At 37.0% G+C, this 25,302-nt stretch overlaps 1 protein-coding gene across 2 annotated transcripts in view; it reads right to left on the minus strand.

Annotated features, from left to right (window-relative positions):
• The window catches only part of PRKDC (protein kinase, DNA-activated, catalytic subunit), a 219,433-nt gene that overhangs the window by 157,387 nt on the left and 36,744 nt on the right, over window positions 1-25,302 (minus strand). For both annotated transcript variants that reach the window (XM_058698565.1, XM_058698566.1), the window contains 6 exons: window positions 14,125-14,228; window positions 11,480-11,570; window positions 10,269-10,432; window positions 9,408-9,560; window positions 4,329-4,436; window positions 1,572-1,798 (listed from right to left, as the gene is read on the minus strand). In XM_058698565.1, the coding sequence (XP_058554548.1) occupies window positions 1,572-1,798; window positions 4,329-4,436; window positions 9,408-9,560; window positions 10,269-10,432; window positions 11,480-11,570; window positions 14,125-14,228 (847 nt within the window). The remainder of the gene's footprint in view (window positions 1-1,571; window positions 1,799-4,328; window positions 4,437-9,407; window positions 9,561-10,268; window positions 10,433-11,479; window positions 11,571-14,124; window positions 14,229-25,302) is intronic.

Here is a 25,302-nt window from a genome sequence, read left to right on the forward strand (position 1 = left end):
ATCCTTCCAATCCATGAACATGCTATATCTTTCCGTTTATTTGTGTGTTCTTCAGTTGCTGTCACCAACGTCTTATGGTTTTCTGTGGTCTTACATTTCCTTGGTTAAATTTATACCTAGGTATTTTATTCTTTTTGATGCAATTATAAACGGGATTGTTTTCTTAATTTCACTTCCTGGTAAGTGGTTACCGAAGTACAGAAATGCAACAGATTTTTGTATATCAATTTTGTATCCTGCAACTTTACTGAATTCATTTATTAGCTCTAATAGTTTTTTGGTGGTCTTTAGGGTTTTCTATATAGAGTATCATGTCGTCTGAAAATAGTGATAGATTCACACTTATTTTTAAACGCTCCTCTGTACCTATAGACTTCACAGTTTAAAATGATAAAAATAACCTAGTGGGTTCAAACTCTAGTCAATTTTCATATAAGTGTGCATGTGCACATAAACACAGAGATTCCTATTCATCCATCTATATCCATCATGTCTCTACCTCTATCATCTATCTTATTTTTACAATTGCTTCCCTCATATCTTAACTGCCATTTCCTGAGAGAAGCAATCTGGACCAAACAAAGCTAGGTTCTTCATTATAAGATTATGTAGTAATCACCTACCACTACTTAAAAGAACTGACTTCAGCAACAAGTTTATAATTATGTGATTAATTATTATCTACCTCTTTTTTCAAATGCAACCCTCATGAATGGCTATATCTTTATATCACTAGCATAGCATATCACTAGCTATGTCTTTACATCACTAGCATACAATATTCTTAGTAAGTAACAATAGATGAATGAATAAACGCTACTACAACCTTAGGTCAGGGATGAATGATCTTTTTCTTGGACTTCTTGAAACATCCCTTCTCTGGTGTCCTGGCCCCGTTTTATGTCACTTAGATCCACTCTCCATATAGCTATGGGCAGGTGAATTTTAGAAGGAAATTTAACCATGCAGCTCTCTGCTCCAAGGACTTGTTGCCACTAGAAGTGACCTATGTTTTTTAACTCTACAAACCAAGGCTCCTGGCCAATCTCACGATACTCCCTTCCAAACTTCAAACTCCACAGTTGAGAAATATAAAATGTCTTTATCTCCTTATATACCACCCTATTTCTTCTCTCTACCCCATCCCTTTGATATGAAATGCTCTGGCTGATTCCCATTTATCCTTTACGTTTCATCTAAGTATAAATGCTATAGGAAGACTTCTTTAAGCTACTCAAGTTGGATTACATACTCCTCTTCTGTGCTCCAAAAGACTCTGGATTGTCTTCTGTTGCATTTGCAAGACTGCTGTTTGTATGTATTTCTGTATGTACGTATTGCTGTATGTATGTATTTGTATGTATTTCTCAGTAGTTTCTGAGTTTCCTGAATGCAAACTGCATTTCAATTCATTTTTTAATCCCCAGAAAACAGCACAGCATCTGACACATAATTAACTAAATGTCTGATATAGGAATACATTGATACATAAACACCAGTCACTTTACAAAATCACTACTAAAAATTTAAAGAACTTTTTTATACTCTTCCCTGTCACATGGCTTACTTACCTGAATTCTCTGTAGATATTATTAAAGGCAAGTGATGCTCCTAGCCTCTTGAAAGCATTGGGGTGAAGTGCAAAGCTGTACAGTCGCTTGAAAAGTGACTTGGTGTTTACTGGACTTTTTTCCTGCTGCTGCGGTGTTGTCTGCTTAATGGACCATTTGAGGAATTCACGAATACACCGGCCACAAAAATCTCTTAAAGTACTGTCAACAGGGTCTACAATTCCATCCTACAACAAAACGTATACGACAACTGAACACCCTGGTCTGCTCTGGGTGAAAATTCATTTAGAGCACTACTCGAGAAAAAATAAGCACTAGAAAACCAATCTGTCTAGAATCTAGACTCTAATAACAATGTCTTTTGGACGAAATGAAAACACTTTCCTTTAAACAAACTGATAAATCCATGAAAAAAGGAAACAATATTTTAATTATGTAGCAACAATACAGTCTCTCCTTTCCCTGAAGAAACCCAAAGGCTACATCCTGAGAGTTTTTGTTGCTGACTTTGCCTCATAACAGTATCTGTGATGCTTTACAGAGGTTAAAGAAAATAAGCTCCTTCTAGGTTTCAAGGGAACTGTAATGCTACATAAAAATCAGATGGAGATGTGGTCTGAAAATATAACTTTCTGTAAAAGCAGTCTCCATAAAAGGCATAGTCTCTAAATACCTGAAAAAAACAGCTAAGGAAATTTGAATATTTTTATTTCCCTCTAGACATAATTCCCTCTTAGATATGTATAGGAAAGATCTAACTTGAAAAACTACACTGAACACTGAAATAAGGGAGTTCTTCTACCTAACACCCCCAGTTATTTGCTACATGCAAAATCTCTGATTACAGTGCTTATTAGAATTCAAGAAGCAATTAACTGTGGAAATGTGAAGAGGTGATATTTATTGCTTCTCAGAGCAGTGGTGAGTAATGCATGTGCTGATATCAGGGAATTAGCAATTCTTACCGGGAAACCTATAGACATGCTTTCACTTGAGTGCTATACCAACTTCACATTTCCTCTTTTACCTTTCCTTTTCTCACCTATCTTACTTTACATTATCATGACCTTATCTGATTTCTTTCTGAAACCCTTACTTAAGCCCCCTTGGATGATCAAGAGGGGAAGAGAAACAACTAAGAAAGAAACTTCAGAATGGAAACATTAGAATAAATCCATCTGAATTGCAAATAAGCCACAAGTTAAATTTACCTAAACGTATTTATTCTAGGCAGGATTCTCTGGTAGACACTGTAGGGAATTAAACCACAGACATCAGGTCACCATCCTAATTTAAAATGTTCAGCAACTCCACTACCACAACACAGCATCCACGTAGGGTAACTCTAAGAGTGGGAAGAGACCTATTGTAATTACACACACAACAGGACTGTCATCAGGACGGTACCATCAGGACTGTCCTGGGGGATCTGGAGCATGTGTTCTGCTGCTCTGCGCAGCATGTCTTCCCAGCCCCCTCACAATATGCTCCCGTGCAAGGAACACACAACGTCTGTTTGGACAAACTTGCTATGCATTTAACTGGGGCTTCTGATTCCAGAGTCAGTATACAACGAGACCAAATCAGGGATGAAGTAACAGGTAAAAATCAAGTAAAATGACATTTAAAGGAATCAAAGTAAACTTATTTGCAAAAACTCAGAAAACTGTAATAAAATCAGTGTCAAATGACACTAAGGCTTTAAGCTGACCTCCCTGCTTCTGTCCTCCGTGAACCAGTGATCAATCCTAATGATTCTACCTCTACAATCTCAGGACAGTTGTTGGAAATGGCCACTGTTTCTAAGGTTCCTCACTTGTTGAATCTGAATGCAGGAGAAAACTAGATAAGCTCAAACAAATTGCTTTTACTCTTAATTATTGTACTATAGATGTTTTTTTAAAAAAAGGGTTCTGCAACTCTAATAAAAGTCCAAGCACATTCTTATTCACTCCTATTCTACACACACATACACACACACACACACACACACACACACACACACACACACAGCCTTAATCTAGATGAAGTTTGTCAATTTATAACTATTCTTCTCCAAAAAAAGAGGACAGGACAAAAAAATGTGCACACTGCTTGCAAATATTTAAAAGTAATACTTCAGTAGGGGCGCCTGGGTAGTTCAGTTGGTTAAGTGTACAACTTTGGCTCGGGTCATGATCTCATGGTCCATGAGTTTGAGCCCCACGTGGGGTTATATGCTGACAGCTCCGAGCCTGGATCCCACTTTGGATTCTGTGTTTCCCTCTCTCTCTGCCCCTCCTCCTCTACTCACTCTCTCTCAAAAATAAATAAACATTAAAAAAAACTTAAAAAAAAATAAAAGTAACACTTCAGTAAATAATTACAGCATCCTGTCTGTTAAAATGTCATTTCACCTATTCACTAAAACAAAAGAAAAAAGACAATATGACCTAACTAGATGCTACATTTTGATATTTGGACAGGTAACTTTTCTTAAAGTTCTAAATATAGATCAAGTAAGGGTGCCTGGGTAGCTCAGTTGGTTAAGCGCCCAACTTCAGCTCAGGTCATGATCTCAACAGTTCATGAGATCAAGTCCCATGTCAGGCTCCACACTGATAGTGCAGAGCCTGCTTGGGATTCTCTCTCCCCTCCCCGCTACTCTCATTCATTCTCTATCTCTCTCTCAAAATAAATAAATAAATAAAACTATAAACATAGATCACATATAACTAGACAATGCAAACATCAGGAAAAGAATCAACCATTACTCACCAATATTGTTTCTAATAAGGCGACAGTATCCTGACTTTCAAATTTCTTATTGTTAGTGAACCAGTGAATCAGTTGCATAACTAGTGGCTCATATAGTTGCCTCGTCACCTAAAGAAACAATACCATTAGAGTTTACTTTCTTCATGTTAAAGTAATTTTACATTGGATAGAGTTCTGTTTAAATGACAGGAAAAATTAAGTGATAATACTCCTATGGTTTTTTATTAGTTTTCTTGTTAAAATTCAATGAGGAACATGCTCTTTCTAGCTCCTTTTTCTCTTTTTCCTAGAATCCAGCAGAGAAAAATATGCATATTAAAACTTACTGTTCTTCTAATATGGAGGCAGATATTGTTGTTTTTTTAATATTTACCTTTATTTATTTGATCCTAAACATGCATACAAGGTATTCTGGATCAGAGACATTATCATTATTCAACTACAAAGCAAATAGTGATCATGTTATTCCCTACATCCTGATTCACACCCTTGTGGTGACAAAAGGAAATCAGATCAATGCCCTACACATACAAACTTCAAAACCTATTTCACAGAAGAGATACGGGAGAAAAAAGCACCTCTCCCATCCTGCCAAAAAAGAAGGAGTAAAATCTTTACTACTTGGAGCTGGGATGGAAAGGATCCTGGGTTCTTACTCCAACGTTCTAGAATATAAACAGAGTTTCTCCAGGGGCAGAGAGTCTTGTGGGTCCCTGGCTTTTACAATCCAAGGAGTCTGCCAGGCCTGGACTCCTTCCTTCTGAAAGGAAATAACCAGGGAGACAGTACTTATCTTCCTGGAACCTTGGGAACTTAACCCAGTGGCCTCATCTGGTGTGATCATGTGAACATCTTGGGGAGATAAAAGAAGTCTTCTTATCTTTTTGGAACACACCAATTACCTAGACAAACGGTTACACATCAGATCCTCATTATACATGAAAAGTAAAAAGTTTATAGCAGAAGTGAAGGCAAACATTCCCTATCTTTATATCCTAAATATATATCCTATATATTTCTGTGTCTCAAAATACTAAGGCTCCTACAGAATACCAAGAAATCTAGGGGAGTTTTATCTCCCCCACTGACACTGAGCTCAAGAATGAAGCACACTGGTGTGTATACCAGGCCAAAAATCAGCTGAAATGTCTTGGGATTCAGACTAAACACAGAGTCCTCTTGCACTTGGATACTTTTCCCCAAAAGAATAGCTTTCTAACCTTTAAAGCCATTTTAAGGATTAAGCAAAGTAAAAGCTCTTACCTTTCTTTCAGTTTGAAAGTTTAACTGGTCTTAAAGCATTATTTTTTTCCCCAAAAGAATTATACACTCTTATTCATACTACATATGAATTCATACAATTATTCACAAAATCATATATATATGTCTGTGTGTACATATATATGCGTAGACACATGCATACAACACATATATACACACACCTTACACAAATTATAGAAAATGTAGAAAACTATCCATCTGCAACCCTATATCCCAAAGGTAACCACTGTGAACATTAAGTATCACTGTTAACTTTCAAAATAATTTTTTAAACACATTTAAATATATGTATATGCACACTTAAAAATAATACACATTTTTATAACCACTTTTCCTCTTAATGTTGAATATTTTTGTATAAATATATAAGCTATAACAGCATTTTTATTAGCTATCTGGTATCCTATATACAGACATACCATGACCAGTTGCCCAAATCCTATTATTAGAAATGCAGGTATTTTTCTTTTTCTTTTTTTTTTTTTAACGTTTATTTATTTTGAGAGAGAGAGAAAGTGCAAGCAAGGAAGGGGCAGAAAGAGAGGGAGACACAGAATCCAGAGCAGATTCAGGCTCTGAGCTGTCAGCACAGAGCCCGACACAGGGCTCGAACTCAAACCACAAGACCATGACCTGAGCCAAAGTCGGACGTGCAACTGACTGAGCCATCAAGGTGCCCCTAGAGATGCAGGCATTTCTAATTTGTGACTGTTCTAAAGAAATCATGGCGAAGTCCAATATACACTGGTCTGAGCACATCTCTAGTCAGGAAAGTGCTGGACCAGGGCTGCAGGTCACCCAGCGTTTTGTTCTGCTCACAGAGAGCCTGTGCCCACCCACATTCTCTCCAGCCACAACTCCCAAGGTCCTTTTCATCATGCTTGGCAACACTTACCATTGTCAATTTTTAAAATATTTTACAACAGCTGAAAATAATAGCATTTTAATTTTAATTTCCTTATTTACTAAAAAGATTGAATATTTTAAAATATATTTCATTGGCCATATGTATCTCTTCATTTATAAGCTGCCTATTTTTGTTCTTTATTTGCTCATTTTTAAATCTTTTCTATCTTCAGTAGAATGGTACAAAAAAATTCCCCACATTATGTATACATTAAAATTGTGAGTTTTGTGCCATTCAGTATTTTTTTTTTTTTTTAAAGGTTTTCAACGTTTATTTTATTATTTGGGACAGAGAGAGACAGAGCATGAACGGGGGAGGGACAGAGAGAGAGGGAGACACAGAATCGGAAACAGGCTCCAGGCTCTGAGCCATCAGCCCAGAGCCCGACGCGGGGCTCGAACTCACGGACCGTGAGATCGTGACCTGGCTGAAGTCGGACGCTTAACCGACTGCGCCACCCAGGCGCCCCATTATTTTTAAACATTTATAAAGTCAAAACTATCAAGACATTAACATTTTTTTCTATACATCTGCTTTCTGTATTTTGTCGGAAAATCTCCACTTCTACGCAAAACTTTAGGGAAAGACATGGAAGGCTGTCTACACTGTAACGATAATAAAATCCATCTGAGTAGCAGAAATCACATCCTGTACATAAAGAGTTTCTGAATGCTATGATCCTTTTTATAAGTAAAGCATATATGCACATTTGTGAAAACGTATTTTCACAAAGATCTGGGCATACATTCATGACATTTTCAATAGAGGATAAAGTAGATTTTCCAGGGAAATAAGACTGGGAAAGGGGTGATGAGATGGAGGTTCACTTTTAGTTTCATGTGTTTCTATATTAAAAAACATATTTTATCATGAAAAAGACCATTCCAATCCAAAGATACACACGGACAGACAGCATGCTGTATGTAACAATTACATTTTTCTGTAATATATTCACAGTTTGTTTATCCTTCTCTTAATTTGAATTAATTTTTCAGGTTAGTTGACTGGCCTAAGATTATTTATTAAATGATCCACTTCTAACTTAAAAGCCTCTTCTACCATATATACAATTTTGATGTACACACATGAACCCACTTGGCAGCCACAAGACCCTCCCACTGGTCTATCTCTGCCTAGCTCAACCCTATTATAAATAACATGGCTTTAGCATCTGCTAAAGCAAGACTTCCTTCACTACTCTACCCTTTCAAAATTGTTCTTGGTGAGGCTCAAGCAATTATTCTTTCAGATTACTTTTTAGGTTCAAAATGAAATTAATTATGATCTTTCTGCTGGAATGGTACCAAACTTACTGATCAGTGAACAGCTGGTGTTTTTTCAGTATTGATTCTTCTATCTCAGATACAGAGCATGCTCATTTTGTATTCATAAAACATATATTTACCTGACATATTAAAGTTCATTTATAGACATTTTATATATATTTTTGATGCTGCTATAAGATACTGTAGACCTATTTTCAAAGTGATCAATCCTAATATTTAAGATAAATGAGAACACTGATATATGAGAATTTTGTTTTGTAATTCGTCAGTTTCTTCCTTTGTTAATTCCTACAGTTTATCGGTTGACACTCTTGGGCTTTCCAGGTTTAAAAAAAATTACATTCAAAATAATAATCTCGTCTTCCTTTCTAATGCCCTTGCCCTCAGGGAACTCATGGCCTGGTGAGAGGCCCAAATACTAACCACTGCAAATAACTAACTGAATGCACATGAAGCAATACTGAGCAACCACTCCACACTGCAGGCACTGCCCCTCAACAGGCCAACTCACTTCTCACCTTGGGCTTCTATCCTGGCCCGGGCACAAGGCGGCATTAGCGCTTCATGCCTGGGGATGATTCAACTCTAGAATTCAGGGAGACATTCTTTTCATATTAAAGAGAACACTAAACTACTAATAGTTTCAGCAGGACAAACACCTTTGAGGGTTCTTTGGAGGGAATTACTGCTTCTGAAATCCGTTTCTACGGTAAATTTCCAATTTTAACCAAACATCCTATTTAATCACAGCACATTTGAATACATTGCTGGATTGTAGTCATTCATATATGTTGAAGAATTTTCCATTATATTTAGAAATGAGTTTTCTTGTTTTTAATAAGTGATCTTTCATTTAGCTTCCTCTTTTGTGTGTGCGTCCTGGTACCGAAGATATCATAGCTTCATGAAATGAACTGAGAATTCTACTTTTTCCTGCTTCATGCAGCAATGGAGAATTTGCCACAAAGTCATCAGAAAGAGGCCACTTGTCATTATTTCCACTCTTGTACATGGTTACTTGTCTCTTCTTCATTCCTAGAGACTGTTAAGTCCCTACATGAGGGCAGACTGCAAATTCAGCTTTAGATGCCTATACTATCAGCAACTATTAGCTAGATCAGTGATTCATTCCCAAACTGTGGCACATTAAAAATCACCAGGAGAGGGGCGCCTGGGTGGCGCAGTCGGTTAAGCGTCCGACTTCAGCCAGGTCACGATCTCGCGGTCCGTGAGTTCGAGCCCCGCGTCAGGCTCTGGGCTGATGGCTCGGAGCCTGGAGCCTGTTTCCGATTCCGTGTCTCCCTCTCTCTCTGCCCCTCCCCTGTTCATGCTCTGTCTCTCTCTGTCCCAAAAATAAATAAATAAAAAAATGATGAAAAAAAAAATTAAAAAAAAAAAATCACCAGGAGAGCTTTTAAAAGTCCTGATCCCCAGGTCATACCCCTGAAGAATGAAATCACAGTTACAAGGGGCAGCAGCCAGGCAGCAGCATTTATGTTAAGATCCCCAGGGTATTCCAACCCGCAGCAAGCTTTGATGATCACTGAACAAGATCCAACTTTTTTAAGCTTTGCAACTGTGCCAGATTCAATGTCACTCACTTACCTGATCTACATCACATGCAAGTTGAAGTAGCACGGGGAAAGTTCGCTTGTAGAGCTGGTACATGGGTGGGAAACCCTGACCACTTTCAGGCATCTGAGTGGCTTTTCCCAACATAAACATAACTATGCTGTGTAAAAGTTCACAAGCTGCAACCTAAAACAAGCCAGCAGTTCAACAAGTTTAAGTTTCCAGGTTTACAAGAGAAGAATATTTTGAAATGTTACTCAACTTAGCCCTTTAAAAAGAAAAACTTCTGTAGCAGGTAACTATCATTCCCAAATATAAATTAACTGGAAGCAGCACTTCTTGCATAAAACTAATGCTTCTGTGCACTTTGATCTGCATCCAAGAGGTAAGAATGAAAACTTAAAACGACTTAGACAAACTGGGAATGGTACCTTCAAAGAAATATGTTTCATTGCTACCATTATCACAGAACTTTACTTCATTTGTCAGCACATTTTTAACCTTCACTTTCAGTAAATGTATTTTTAAAACATTTTTTGGAAATTTACAAATGAATTTCATAAAAACTTGAGATTGTCTGTTTCTAACCTCCCAAGTTAAGGTGATAATAATGGTGCACAAATTGGAAATAAGTTTTAAGTACACTTTGTACTGCATTTTCTATTCTGGACAGTTTTTTGGTATATTAGTGTTTTACCACGTTATTATCTACTAAGATTTACGTTTACTTTTTACTAGTAACATCTACTTCTGATAATTAAGTCACTAATTGCTATATTACAGAATATACAGAATTAATAATATTGGAATGTCTGAAATATATTATCTATTTCCAAACAAATACAGGTCTTAAAAAGCATAGATTATAAATAAAATAATAAAAAATGAAAGTACTTTAGTTTGTCTGTCACTAGCTGAAAGAGCTAACTCTGTGACCCGAGGCAAGAACACATCCAGATAAATGACAGGCTTCATTTCTATAAATGGTACTGCAAAACTGAGTCTTTTTTCTCTGTCCCATGCCACATATTTCTTCATCATTTCATCAGAGGATGTGGCTGTTAAAAAAAATCAGGAAGAGCATGTTTTCATTCAAAATCTTTCTAATATCAATTGCTCTACAATTCATTAGTGAAAGTAGAATGCTTTTATACTTTTAACACATCATTCATCTTTCCTTTTTTGTTTTTACTTCAGACATGTACGTGCCATTACATTATCACTGACCTACTATTTTTAACTTTGATTTAAAGTAAAATTATGTTTAAGCAAGTTTAATAGTCCGGAATGTTTAGTTTCCATTTTCAGTAAGAATTATTTTAGGTGTTATGTGGAAAAATGGTAAATGAACAATAAAAATCTCCCCTTTGTAAACATTTATTTTCCCAATGTAGGTTCTAACTTCCTAAATAACCAAAAGTCATTAGTATACTTAATATGAAAGATCAAAACTAAAAATACAGATGAATTTTTAGTAATCTAAAATGCTGATTCTGATAGAAAAAAAAACACTCTAGGGGCGCCTGGGTGGCGCAGTCGGTTAAGCGTCCGACTTCAGCCAGGTCACGATCTCGCGGTCCGTGAGTTCGAGCCCCGCGTCGGGCTCTGGGCTGGTGGCTCAGAGCCTGGAGCCTGCTTCCGATTCTGTGTCTCCCTCTCTCTCTGCCCCTCCCCCGTTCATGCTCTGTCTCTCTCTGTCTCAAAAATAAATAAAACGTTAAAAAAAAAAATTAAAAAAAAAAAAAAAATAGAAAAAAAAACACTCTAAATAAATATCCAAATATTAAGAACATCAGAATTTTCAAAGATTAACTTTGAATTCCTGACACAATGTATAATATTAAAAGTGTCAAATTAGATTCTGTTTCGAAATGGAAAATGTGTTTAACAAACCAGACTAGAACATCTTGTCAACAAGTATTGAGTTATCCAGATTGCATGGGTATTGTCAAAACATTTCATTTGGCAAAATATTATTCTTTGTAATCTCACTTGAAAATATATAAATCACATATAGGAGCAAATACTACAATATACCATGATCTGTATATACTCAAAGTACAAATACATCTACAGAGATAAATTTATTTTAAAGGAAAGTTTACCTGTTAGGAGATTTTTGTTTATTTGTCCTCCCAGAAAGCCAAGCATTTGTACTACTCTAATCCTTATTTCTTCTAAGGACAGTACTTCATTCTGCAAATTTGAACAATAATACACATGTGATGATAACGGAATTAAAGATTAAGAGAATTATGAGAAGAAAAAAAACGATTTTATGACCCTCTCTGTTATTAATTTCTTTCAATGGTTCATTATATCCTATACAGTACTGCTGTAAATATTACTGCAAATTCATGGAAAGAAGTCATATCTTTTCCAGTTTTGCAGTCAGATGTCCATTTCCAAGGCCAGTGGTCACAAAGTTTTGGCAGGATCCTTTACACCCTTAAAAAATACTAAGGATCCCCAAAGAACTTTTGTTTAAGTGGGTCACGTTTATTGATAATTTCTCCTACTAGAAGTTAAAACCTTGAAATTATTTATTGTTTTATTTAAAAATACGAAACCCAGGGGTGCCTGGGTGGCTCAGCTGGTTGAAAGTCTGACTCCTGATTTCGCCTCAGGTCATGATCTCAGTTCGTGAGATCCAGCCCCACGTTGGGCTCTGTGCTGACAGCATGGAGCCTGCTGGTGATGCTCTCTCTCCCTCTCTGTGCCCCTCCCCTGCTTGCATCCTCTCTCTCTGTCTCAAAGTAAATAAACAAAACCAATAAACAAACAAACAAAAAAAACCCCACTGAAACCCATTACATGTTAACAAATGACATATTTTTAGGAAAAGTAATTACATTTTCCAAATAAAACAAAAAACCTCAGGAAGGTGACACTGTTTCACACTTGTGCAAATCTCTTCACTGTGTGTCTCACTAGGAAACAACTATAGTGATATGTTGTTAGGCCACATTTGGAAGATGGAGGAGTGTTTTAATAGTCTTTTTAGATAACAGCTTGATACAAATTGAACAAGTCAAAATTTCTCTTTTTTAAATTTTTTTAAGCTTATTTACTTTGAAAGAGGGAGAGAATGAGCAGAGGAGGGGCAGAGAGAGAGGGAGAGAGAGAGAGAGAGAGAGAGAGAATCCCAAGCAGTCTCTGCATGGTCAGCACAGAGCCTGATGCGGGGCTGGAAGTCATGAACCATGAGATCATGACCTAGGCTGAAACCAAGAGTCAGACGCTCCATCGACTGAGCCACCCAGACGCCCCCCCCCCCCCCGGTTATTTCTTAGGTACAATGTGGAATCTGAAACCTTACCAATGAATTTGATGTAGTCTGTTATATTAAAATCCACTGGTCTATCCTGCACTTCAAGTGGATTTTTTTACCTATGCATGACTTGGTAACATAATGTACTGGTGATGTGAAAATACTGGTTTACTGGGTTATGCAGATCTTACAAATGTTGACACATTTCATTATATATGCAAAAAAGTCACATTGGTAAATATCAACAATATTATCAGAAAACTCTTTAAGTTAAAAAGCTGTCAAGTTCACAGTAACGGTTTCAAGTTTTCCAAAATTTAATTTTTGTTTAAAACCTTGCAATTTTATCATTGGCAACAAATACTCTCAGATGTTTTCTTTGAAGTGACAGTCTCACTCTATTTTAGATAAAATCTCTGCCAAATACCGAACAGCCACAGTTTGTCAGTTGTTCTTTCAAGTAAAAACGGTGTTCCTGAAAAAGTGCCTACTTTAGCTCACAGCTCAAAACATCACAAAGTGCTTTTCCTAAAGACAATTGCCACACTGCACTATGCAACAGACTGCTTTATGCACACTTCCTGTTTCATCACACAGAACATTAAGAAGACATGTGTTCAAGGGTCAAGATTTAATAAAGTGCTTAGGAATGAACAGTGTTACCCGTCATTACACCATAGTGCAAATGTCAATGAGTAAAAATAGCTTTGGCCTTGCACCCTGGAACCCACAGAGTCCTCACATCAAGAACCACTCTCCTAATGAGAAATTGTATATCTGTAAAGAAGTTTTATTTGTAAAACCAGAAATATGCTCAAGTAATTTAATTTTGTTTCATTTATATGTGATAAAAGAATTTAAATATTTTAGACAGCCATCTCCAGTTCTACGCAGTGTCTCAATCAAAAGCTGTCAAAAATAACGAGGTGGAGGAATTTACCCTAGAGCTTACATTACCAGTTCTAGACATTAAAAGTTTTTCAAATTTTAATTTTCACTCCATACCTAAAATAGGTATTTTCTCTATAGTCCCTTTTCTCTCTTTATTCTTTGTTTCCTATTACATTATAAGCCACATCTCAAAAACCTAATCTCAAGAAATCATCACCAAAAAAACATAAACCCTGGCATCAATTAAACTTGACAAAATAATATATTTAAGGCCTAAATGAATCAATCTTACATATCCATAATATCAATATTCTGATTGCTTACTGAGGATGATCCATATTACTTTCTTTCAGCCACTAAATATATTTGAAGGTAAAGAAAACAAGAAAACATGATCAAGACAATAAACCAGATAGTTAATATTTCTTACATTTTTATGGCTCAAAATACACTGAAACTATTTCTATACTGTTCTCTACTTTATAGATAAGAATAACTAACATTTTAAACAAAGATTTTTACTCTTCATAAGTTTAGAATCTGATCTCTCCATTGTTTAAGGTAAAGAATATACAAAGGATTTCTTACCGATGAAATGTTCTTTGTCTTTTTCAGATGCTTTAACACAACTTTATTAAATCCTTTCTGGGCAGCCCGAGAAAGTGCTGACACTTCCCAGTTCTTGGTCTCATCTATCAACAGTAAACAAAAATAAATTTCAAATAGCATCCACTCATTTATTTGATGCACACTAGGGAGTACACAGAATACTGCCAAATAGAGACATTAAAATCCTAATTTTAATTATGATTAAAATATTAAGTTTCCACAACAAAAATAATTAATAATGGTTGTCCTGGTTTTAAATATCATTGTCTACTAAAAGAAACATGGTTCCTTGAAGAAGTGGCTAACTCCAGACATTGGGTAGACCTATATTTATAAGAGGAGCCTGAATCACCTTTTTGGTTCTAGGAAGGAGCTGCTTGAAGCAGCCAATTCCCACTCCTTATATGGAAGCCAAATCTGGAACAATCTGAGCATAAAAATGAATAACAAAGATAAAAGACTAGAGCCACTGGAAAAATAAGAATCCACAAGTTCCTACTAATATAAAGAAGTGAGAAAATGAAGTAATTTCTTACAATAGAATGCCAACTAGTATGATGGAATGATGGAGTCAGAAAATCACTATTTTACAACCATCGCAGTAGTAAGAGATTCAGGAAGAATAATCAAGGGGTACTCGTGAGGAGCAAGAATATTTACAGTTGTGAAGTATCTCTCCATAACATTTTTTTTAAATGATTACAAACTTAGAGAAAATTTTAAAGTATGGCAAAAACATACTTTTCTTTCCTGAACCATTTAAGAGTAAGTTACCAGCCTGATGCCCCACCACTCCTCAATACTTTAGGTATGTTTGCTACAAGGACATTCTCCTACATGACAGTCACTGCAACTATCCAATTAGGACATTCATCTTGAGATATGACCCACAATTAACCTTCAGCCCCACTCAGGTTCTAGCATTGAGCTTAATAATGTCTTTATTCAAAACCACATGTCATATTTAGCTGTCCTGTCTTTTTAGTAACCTTTAAACTGAAACAATTTAGTCTTCCTTTGAATTTAATGAACACTCAAAAAATTATATGCCAGGAATTTTGTATACTGTTCCTTTATCTGGATTTGTCTAATGTTTTCTCGTGATTCGATTCAGGGTATAGAAGCCAGTTATAACATTTTACTAATGCCTTTACTAACTACTGAGTTAAATAAATTCTTTGACACATGTACACTTTATTACCAGTGTAGAGCCCTAACTGTAAAGCTATGAAGTTATTTTTCATGAGTTCTGCAGATGCCCAGTAGATTGCCTGACAGAGCCACGTAAGCTATGTTCGTTGGAAGACACCTCACAGGTGATTTAATCCCAGCACGTCTTTTCTTGGCTCCAGAAATGAAACCTAAATGACAACAGAACCTTACCTCTGCTTTGTCTAGTTTCCTTCTCTATAATTTTGTGCTTTTGGTTTGCTTATGCCCAAGAAGCAAGTCTCCATGGTTGGGAGCAATAACTAAGAATTTGTTTGCTGACCATTTGGTGACCTTTTGTGTTCAGATGTTAGAGATCTACTCTCTGATGGGCCAGAGATAAAAAGAGGATTTGTTTGTTTTTTGAGCTCAGACTAATTCAGAATTTTGTACAATGGGAACAAGAGCTCTTTGATATCTGAATTGGTCAATGTTTTACCTTACTATTGTGTCTCTGGAGCTAGGACTCAAATTGCAGATCTAAAGCACTATGCTCTCCATCTGTTGTTGTAGCGATGTGCCTGAACTGACAAAGGCCTTTACTTCTCCTGAAGTGCATAATATTCTCCTGTATCTGAAAGGTATTAATAGATTAGATTATAAAGTATCTTCAAGGAGCTCTGTTGGGCCTCGTACATGCAAAATATAAAATGAATGTTCCTATAATTCTCTGAAAATGCTTTCAACGTTTACTATAATGCTTTAGATGCACCATACTAAAATAAAAAATCTTAGAGAAACTAACACAGAAACATTTCAGGAATCCATATTACATGACTAAGGCATATCTTTGTTAAATGAAACAAGTTTAATAATTTTAAGTTTAATTTTATTTTTAACTTTTTTTTTTATTTGAGAGAGAGCACATGCGAGAGTGGGGAAGGGGCAGAGGGAGAATCTCAAGCAGGATCCATGCGGGGCTCAATCCCACAATCCTAGGATTATGGCGTGAGCCAAAATCAAGACTTGGATGCTTGGTTTAAATTTTAAATATGTCTTTTTATCTATTAGTGTTAATTATAATACAAGTGTACATTATTGTACTTGGGCTTGTTTTTCCCTATACTTATTGAGGCTTACTAAGCCAATGTGCTAACATACTTCTCATAACATTTTTTATTGCCATATAAGACACATAACATAAAATGTATTCTTTCAACCATTTTTATGTGTACATTTAAGTGGCACTAACTACATTCACAATGTTGCCTAATCATCACCACCATCTACCTCCAGAACTTTCTCATTATCACAAACAGTCCCATGTAAATTTTAAGTTATGAAAAACATTATAAATTTATGTACAACTAAACCTGAACCATGATTTGGACAAACTTTTTATTTCCCCAATACTTATGTTTTGTAGCATGACAGCAACTGGAAGATAACTTCTAAGATCTTTAGGCAACTTGAAACCTTGGACTGAGTGAATTAATAGAAAATCACTACACATGCAGATAATTACTCAGTAAAATAAAATCTGAAACGATGATCAGTCAGCATCACTTTTAAGTTTGTGTGCTTTTGTTTGTTTTTATAGGATATAACAAGAAAGGACCTTGGGGTCATGTTAATGTGTATATGCTGCCAATTGGAGTTGTATAGGGATGGACATGGCTGAAGACAATGGTGTCATGTGTGCTCACAAACTGAATTTGAGAAGTCCGTGAGTATGGAAGACAATTCTCAATTATCCACTCTGAGTTTTCTTGGTAAAAAAGAAATTTGTTTGGTAGTAAGTTATATTCGATAAGCTGTTGAAGCTACTGTAGAAGCAATACTGCAGAAATACAATTTGGGGTATGCTTCTCTCTTAAGGACAGTTTTCTCATAAAGCACAGTCTTGGGCTTTTTGGTGTCTAGAACACTTTTCACAACTGGGTCTTAGTAAGACCCCACATATCTTTGCTTATGTGGGTTTGAACTAGTAATAGTTACCATAGTAAAAGCAAATATTATTTTTTTAAGACTTACTGAATTGAAGATCATGTTAACATGCATACCACCTAAGATGTTAGTGTTACTTTGAAAAGTGATTATATGAACTCCCTGAGTCAGAACTGCTTCAAGGTTGTGCTTATTTTTTTGTTGTCCTTGCCTGAGGGCACAGAAAAAAAGTGTTTAATGTCCAAGAATTTACTACATATGTTTACTTCTTAGGCATTTTATGAATTCAGGTCTACATTTAGGTCTTTAATCGATTTTATTTTTGTGTATGGTATAAGAAAATGATCCAGTTTCATTCTTTTACATGCAGTTCTCCAATTTTCCCAACAACATTTATCAAACACACTGTCCTTTCCCCATTATATATTCTACCTCGAGCTTTGTCCTTCTTTCTCAAGATGGCTTTAGCCATTTGTGGTCTTTTGTGGTTCATACAAATTTTAGGATTATTTGTTCTAGCTCTGTGAAAGTGCCATTGGTATTTCGATAGGGATTGCACTGAATCTATAGATTGCTTTTAATAGTATGGACATTTTAACAATACTAATTTTTCCAAACCATAAGCAGGGTACATCTTTCCATTTGCTTGTGTCATCTTTAATTTCTTTCATCAACGTCATACAGTTTTCAGAGTACAGGTCTTTCACCTCTGTGGTTAGGTTTACTCCAAGATATTTTATTCTTTTTGATTCAATTGTAAATGGAATTTTCTTAATTCCTCTGACAGTTCATTATTAGTGTACAGAACTGCAACAGATTTCCACATATTAGTTTTAATCCTGCAACTTTAATGAATTTATTGATTTTTAAAAAAATTTTTTTAATGTTTATTTATTTTTGAGAGAGACAGAGACAGAATGTGAATGGGTTAGGGGCAGAGAGAGAGGGAGACACAGAATCCGAAGCAGGCTTCAGGCTCTGAGCTGTCAGCACAGAGCCCGATGTGGTGCTTGAACTCACGAACTGTGACATCATGACCTGAGCCAAAGTCGGATGCTCAACTGACTGAGCCACCGGGGCCCCAGAATTTATTTTTGTTTCTAGTGGCATCTTTAGGATTTTCTATCACATCATCTACAAATAGTGACAGTTTTGTTTTACTTCTTACCAATTTGGATGCCTTTTATTTTTAGATCTAATTGTTCTGGCTAGGACTTCAGTACTATGTTGAATAAAAGTGGTAAGAGTTGACATCCTCCTTGTCTTGTTGCTGATCTCAGAGGAAAAGCTTTCAGCTTTTCACCATTGAGTATATTAGCTGTGACTTTGTCATACATAGACTTTATTATGTTGATATGTCTCTATACCCACTTTCTTGAGATTTTTTATCAAAAACAGATGAATTGTGTCCAATGTTTTTTCTATTATCTATTAAGATGATCTCATGATTTTTATCCTTCGTTTGGTTAATGGAGTGTATCACATTGATTGATCTGTGGATGGTGAACCATCCTTGCATCCCTGGAATAAATCCCATTTGATCCCTGTGTATGATCCTTTTAATGTATTTTGAATTCAGTTTGTTAATATTCTGATGAGGGTTTTGGTGTCTATGTTCATCACGGACACTGACCTGTAATTTCCTTCTTTTGTAGTGTCTTTGGTTGTGGTATCAGAGCAATGCTGGCCTTACAGAATTAATCTCAAAGTATTCCTTCTTCTTCAATTTTTGAAACAGTTTGAGGATAGGTATTAACTTTTCTTTTTTTTTTTTTAATTTTTTTTTTTCAACGTTTTTAATTTATTTTTGGGACAGAGAGAGACAGAGCATGAACGGGGGAGGGGCAGAGAGAGAGGGAAACACAGAATCGGAAACAGGCTCCAGGCTCCGAGCCATCGGCCCAGAGCCTGACGCGGGGCTCGAACTCACGGACCGCGAGATCGTGACCTGGCTGAAGTCGGACGCTTAACCGACTGCGCCACCCAGGCGCCCCTAACTTTTCTTTAAAAGTGAGGTAGAATTCACCTGTGAAGCCATCTGGTCCCAGACATTTGTTTGTGAGGGGGGTTTTTGATTACCGATTCAATTTCATTGCTAGTAATAGGTCTGTTCAGGTTTTCTAGTTTTTCCTAATTCAGTCTTGGATGATTGCAGGTTTCTAGAATTTTTTAAAAAAATTTTTTTAATGTTTATTTATTTTGGAGAGAGAGAGACACAAAGACAGAATGCAAGCAGGGGAGGGGCAGAGAGAGGACGCAGAATCCGAAGCAGGCTCCAGGCTCCGAGCTGTGAGCACAGAGCCCGATGCAGGGCTCGAACCCACAGACCGTGACATCATGGCCTGAGCTGAAGTCGGATACTCAACCGACTGAGCCACCCAGGCACCTCAACATGTTTCTAGAATTTATCTATTTCTACTAGGTTGTCCAGTTATTGGCATATAATTATTTGTAGTAGTCTCTCATAATCCCTTGTAAAATTTTTGTGGTATTAGTTATAGCTTCTCTTTTATTACGGATTTGATTTGGGCTCTTAATGAGTCTAGCTAAAGATTTATCTTTTTTCTATTTTTTTAAAGTGTCCAAAGAACCAGCTCTGTTTCATTGATTTTTTTTTTTTTTTTTTTTTTGGTCTGTTTCAATTATTTCTGGTCTGATCCTCATCCCTTTCACTAACTTTGTGCTTTGCTTTTCTCTTTCTAGTTCCTTTAGGTGTAGGTTAGATTGTTTGAGATTATCCTTGTATTCTGAGGCTGGCCTATGTTGCTATAAATTTCCCTCTTAGAACTGTTTTTATTGTGTCCCATAGACTTTGGAATGTTGTATTTCCATTTTCATTTGTCTCAAAGTATATTTTTTAATTTTCTTTTTGCTTTCTTTATGGACTCATTAGTTGTTTAGGAGCATGTTGTTTAGCCTCCACGTGTTTGTCTATTCCAATTCTTTTTCCTTGCAATTGAGTTCTAGTTTTGTACTATTGTGGTAAGAAAAGATGCTTGATACAACTTGTCTTCTTACCTTTACTGAGATTTGTTTTGTGGCCTAACACATGATCTGTCCTAAAGAATGTCTTAGAGAATACTCCACATGCACTTGAAAAGAACACATATTCTGCTGGTTTTGGACGGAATGTTCTGTACCTATCTGTTAAGTCCATCTGGCCCAGTGTGTCACTGAAGGCCACTGTTTCCTTTCTGATTTTCTATCTAAACGATTTATCCATTGATGTAAGTAGGGTGTTAAAGTAAATCCCCTAGTATTATTATTTCTCCTTTTGTCTATAATATGCTTTACATATTTAGGTGCTCATATACTGAGTGCACAGATACTTTCAACTATTATGTGACCTTATTGAATTGATCCCTTTATCACTATCGAGTTAGCCTGTCTCTTGTTATAGTCTTTAAGACTATTGTACCTTACATGAAAGAGACAAAAAGTAAAAATTTTTAAAAATATAATTAAAACAAAGTTTATTTTGTCTGAAATAAGTACTGCTACCCCGGCTTTTTTTCTTCTTCATTTCCATTTGCATAGAATATCTTCCATTCCTTCACTTTCAGTCTGTATGTGTCTTTTTGTCTTCTGGTCTGACATGAGTCATTACCGGCAGCATATTAATGGGTCTTAATTTAGTTTTTTAATCCATTCATCCTTTGTCTTTTGATTGGAGCATTTAGTCCATTTACATTTAATTATTGATAGGTATGCACTTATTGCCATTTTGTTCATTGTCTTCTAGTTGTGTTTTAGTTCTTCTTGTTCCATTCCTCTTCTCTTGTTCTCCTCCCTTGTGATTTGATGACTTTCTTTAGTGTTATATTTGGATTCTTTCCTCTTTATTTTTTACAGATCTATTACAGGGTTTTGAATTCTGGTTACCATGAGTTTCATATATAATACCCTACATATACAGCATTCTATTTTAAGTTAATCATTACTGAAATCTGAACACATTCTAAAAGTGCCATATTTTTACTCCCCCGACATGTTTTATCTTTCTTTTGCGTACCCCTTAACTAATTATTGTAGATATCACTGATTTTACTTTTGTTTTTTAACCTAAGTATAAACTTTAAAAGCAATTAATCCACTATCTTCACTATGTATTTACCTTGATCAGGAAGATTTATACTTTTTATATTTTTTTGCTACTAATTAATACCCTTTCTTTTCAGCTTAAGTCTCTTTTATAAGGCCTGTTTAATGGTGATGAACTCCTTTAGTTTGGGACACTCTCTCTCCTTTAATTCTGAATGATAACTTTGCTGGGAAGAGTGCTCTTGATTTTAGGTTTTTTTCCCCCTTTCATCACTGTGACTATATCATGCCACTCTTCTGGCCTGCAAAGTTTCTGCTGAAAAATCAGCTCAGAGCCTTATGGGGCTTTCCTTGTATATAATTAGTTGCTTTTCTTTTGCTGCTTTTAGATTTTATCTTTATTTTTTGCCATTCTAATTATGTGGCTTGATATGGACCTCTTTGGGTTCATGTTGTTTGGAACTCTCTGTGCTTCCTGTACCTGGATATCCGTTTCCTTCCCCCGGTTAGGAGAGTTCTCAGCCATTATTTATTCAAGTAAAATTTCTGCCCTTTTGTCTACTTCTTCTGGACTCCCATAATGCCAATGATAGTATGCATGATGTTGTCCCAAAGGGCCCTTAATCTATTCTAATTGTAAAAATTCATTTTTCTTTTTCCTGTTTCATTTGGGTAACTTCCACCACTCTGTCTTCCAGTCACTGATCCATTCTTCTGTATCATCTAATCTGCTGGCTCTGAAGCCCAGCTGTGATTGTTCTAGGTACACTGGTGGTGGGGCTGCCCCCACAAGGCAGAAGCTGATGGGTGGGGGGCAGTCCTGGCTGAGGCTGCCCACAGGATGTGGTGGAGTTGCATCTGCTTAGGGTGGGATCAAGGCCACCAGCCAGTACAGCAGGGTGGGAGCCATTTTGGAATGGTGCCTGCTGAGGTGGGTAGGTCGCACAAAGGTGGTTTGCAGGGAACACCGGGGTGGCATGAGTGTTGCAAGACAGACAAGGTGTCAGACCCGGCATCCATCAACACTTCTATTCCCAGAGAAAGTTACTAACAGCCCTGCCCCTCTGGCACACTCTAAAATCAGTCAATAAATCTCCCTCATATGTGGACCAGGTGCTTTTCAAACTGTTGCCTCCTTGTTTAGTCTCAGAGTGAGTAAGTTTCTGCATAGGCCCTTTAAGAGTACAGTCTTGGGGTACCTGGGTGGCTCAGTCAGTTAAGCACCCAACTTTGGCTCAGGTCATGATCTTATGGTTTGTGGTTGGACATCCACGTTGGACTCTGCTGACAGCTCAGGGCCTGGAGCCTGCTTCAGATTCTGTGTCTCCCTCTCTCTCTGCCCCGCCCCTGTTCACGCACTTTCTCTCCCTCTCAAAAATAAAAATAAACATTAAGAAAAAAAAAAAAAAAAAAGGAGAAAGCAGGCAAAAACCTCTTTGATCTTGCCCGCAGCAATTTCTTACTCAACATGTCTCTGGAGGCAAGGGAAACAAAAGCAAAAATGAACTACTGGGACCTCATCAAAATAAAAAGCTTCTGCACAGCAAAGGAAACAATCAGCAAAACTAAAAGGCAACTGACAGAATGGGAGAAGATAACTGCAAATGACATATCAGATAAAGGGTTAGTATCCAAAATCTACAAAGAACTTATCAAACTCAACACCCAAAAAACAAGTAATCCAGTGAAGAAATGGGCAAAAGACATAAATAGACACTTCTCCAAAGAAGACATCCAGATGGCCAACCGACACATGAAAAAAGGCTCCACATCACTCATCATCAGGGAAATACAAATCAAAACCACAATGAGATACCACCTTACACCTGTCAGAATGGCTAACTTTAACTCAGGGAACAACAGAGGTTGGCGAGGATGCGGAGAAAGAGGATCTCTTTTGCATTGTTGGTGGGATGCAAGCTGGTGCAGCCACTCTGGAAAACAGTATGGAGGGCCTTCAAAAAAACTAAAAATAGAACTACCCTACAACCCAGCAATTGCACTACTAGGCATTTATCTAAGGGATACAGGTGTGCTGTTTCGAAGGGACACATGCACCCCCAAGTTTATAGCAGCACTATCGACAATAGCCAAAGTATGGAAAGAGCCCAAATGTCCATCGAGGGATGAATGGATAAAGAAGTTGTGGTCTATATATACAATGGAGTATTACTCAGCAATCAAAAAGAATGAAATCTTGCCACTTGCAACTACGTGGATGGAACTGGAGGGTATTATGCTAAATGAAATTAGTCAGAGAAAAACATAATCATATGACTTCACTCATATGAGGACTTTAAGATACAAAACAGATGAACATAAGGGAAGGGAAACAAAAATAATATAAAAACAGGGAGGGGGACAGAACAAGAGACTCATAAATATGGAGAACAAACTAAGGATTGCTGGAGGGGTTGTGGGATGGGCTAAATGGGTAAGGGGCATTAAGGAATCTACTGAAATCATTGCTTCACTATATACTAAATAATCTGGATGTAAATTTAAAAAAATAAAAAATAAAGTTAAATCAAAAAAAAAAAAGAATGCAGTCTTGGTTTCCCATAGCCCTCCAGCTCTTCCAGAATTAAGTCTCACTGGTTTTCAAAGCCATATGTTATGGGGCTCATCTTCCTGATACAGGTCCCCAGTGTGGCCTGAATCCTTCACTCCTCCATGCCTGTGATAACCCTCCTGCTGTGGGTCACTGCACTAGGGGTAAGGGTCTCAACAGGCTGCATCTCTGCCCTTTCTATGTGTCTCAATGTGGCTTTTTCTTGATCTTTAGCCATAAAAGAGCTCTTTGGTTAGTCTCAGGTCATTCTGAGCGAGAGTTGCTCTATATGTAGTTGTAGCCTTCATGTGTTCACAGAAGGAGGTGTGCTCAGGATTCTCCTACTCTACTGTCTTGATCCTCCTATGATTATCTTTTTTTGCTGATCCAAATTATCCCCAATTTTGCCTGTAACATTTCTCCATCATTCTTTGAACACCTTCTTAATTTCCTGATGTCTCAGAAAATATAACATTCTAGGTTCATCTTGTACTTCCCCTGTCCCAGGCTGGAGCCAGTCATCTCTCCAAGGAGTTCTGGTTCCTTTCAATGTAAAATGACATTTAGAAACCATGATCTGGGCACTAGGTTTGTTCATTACTATTAACGTATCACTATTCCAAAGCAGGCCCTTTCAATGGACTGATTTGGAATACATGCGTGCGTGTGCACGCACACACACACACACACACACACACACACACACACTCTGTCATCTCTATTTTTACCAACTCTTGACTCACTCTGTCGTCTCTATTTTTACCTTAATTTACCCATATGTGTGTATGTATATAAGTGTCTGTGTGTGTGAGCAAGAGAGACAGAGAGGAAGAAAGGCAGAGAAAAAGACGGGGAGAGGGAAAGAGGAAGTACCATGATCTCACACCAATACATCCATTTGCTATCCAATACCATAGGGTTCACTTTAGTTTCTCTTTCTCTATTTGTAACTCCCTTCTCTAACAAAGAGAAATCTAGCTTCTGTTAACCTTTATTTATTTATTTGATCAATCACCCATATGTCACCTTCCCCATCCCGCCTTGACCTCCACACCTTATGAAGCCCAACATACGGGAACCCCCCACCCTGCTCCAGCTCCATGCCAGGCTGCCCCTCCAAGTTGCCCCCCTTATGTTCCTAGGGACAACCACTGCTACCCTAACACCTGACTTGCTCTGTGCTGCCTAAAGGCCTTAGGACTGAATACTTTAGGAGAAGAAAGGAAGAGGATTTCAAATGACTAATTCCCACAAAGGTAAAACTATAACTTTAGGGTTACATAAAGGTGGAGCAGAAACTCACTAACCAAACTGTCAAAATGAACATAACTGGTAATGGCACCAATTACTATCATGATGCTATGAGGAGGCCATGGCATCAGTTCTGGGTGTTTCTGCCAAAATAGCATCCCTGAACCTCATCACGAGAAAACAGACAAGCCCACACATGAGAACTAAGACAGGCTAAA

The sequence above is a fragment of the Neofelis nebulosa genome, chromosome 14 (assembly GCF_028018385.1).
Source record: "Neofelis nebulosa isolate mNeoNeb1 chromosome 14, mNeoNeb1.pri, whole genome shotgun sequence".
Classification (NCBI taxonomy): Eukaryota; Metazoa; Chordata; class Mammalia; order Carnivora; family Felidae; genus Neofelis; species Neofelis nebulosa.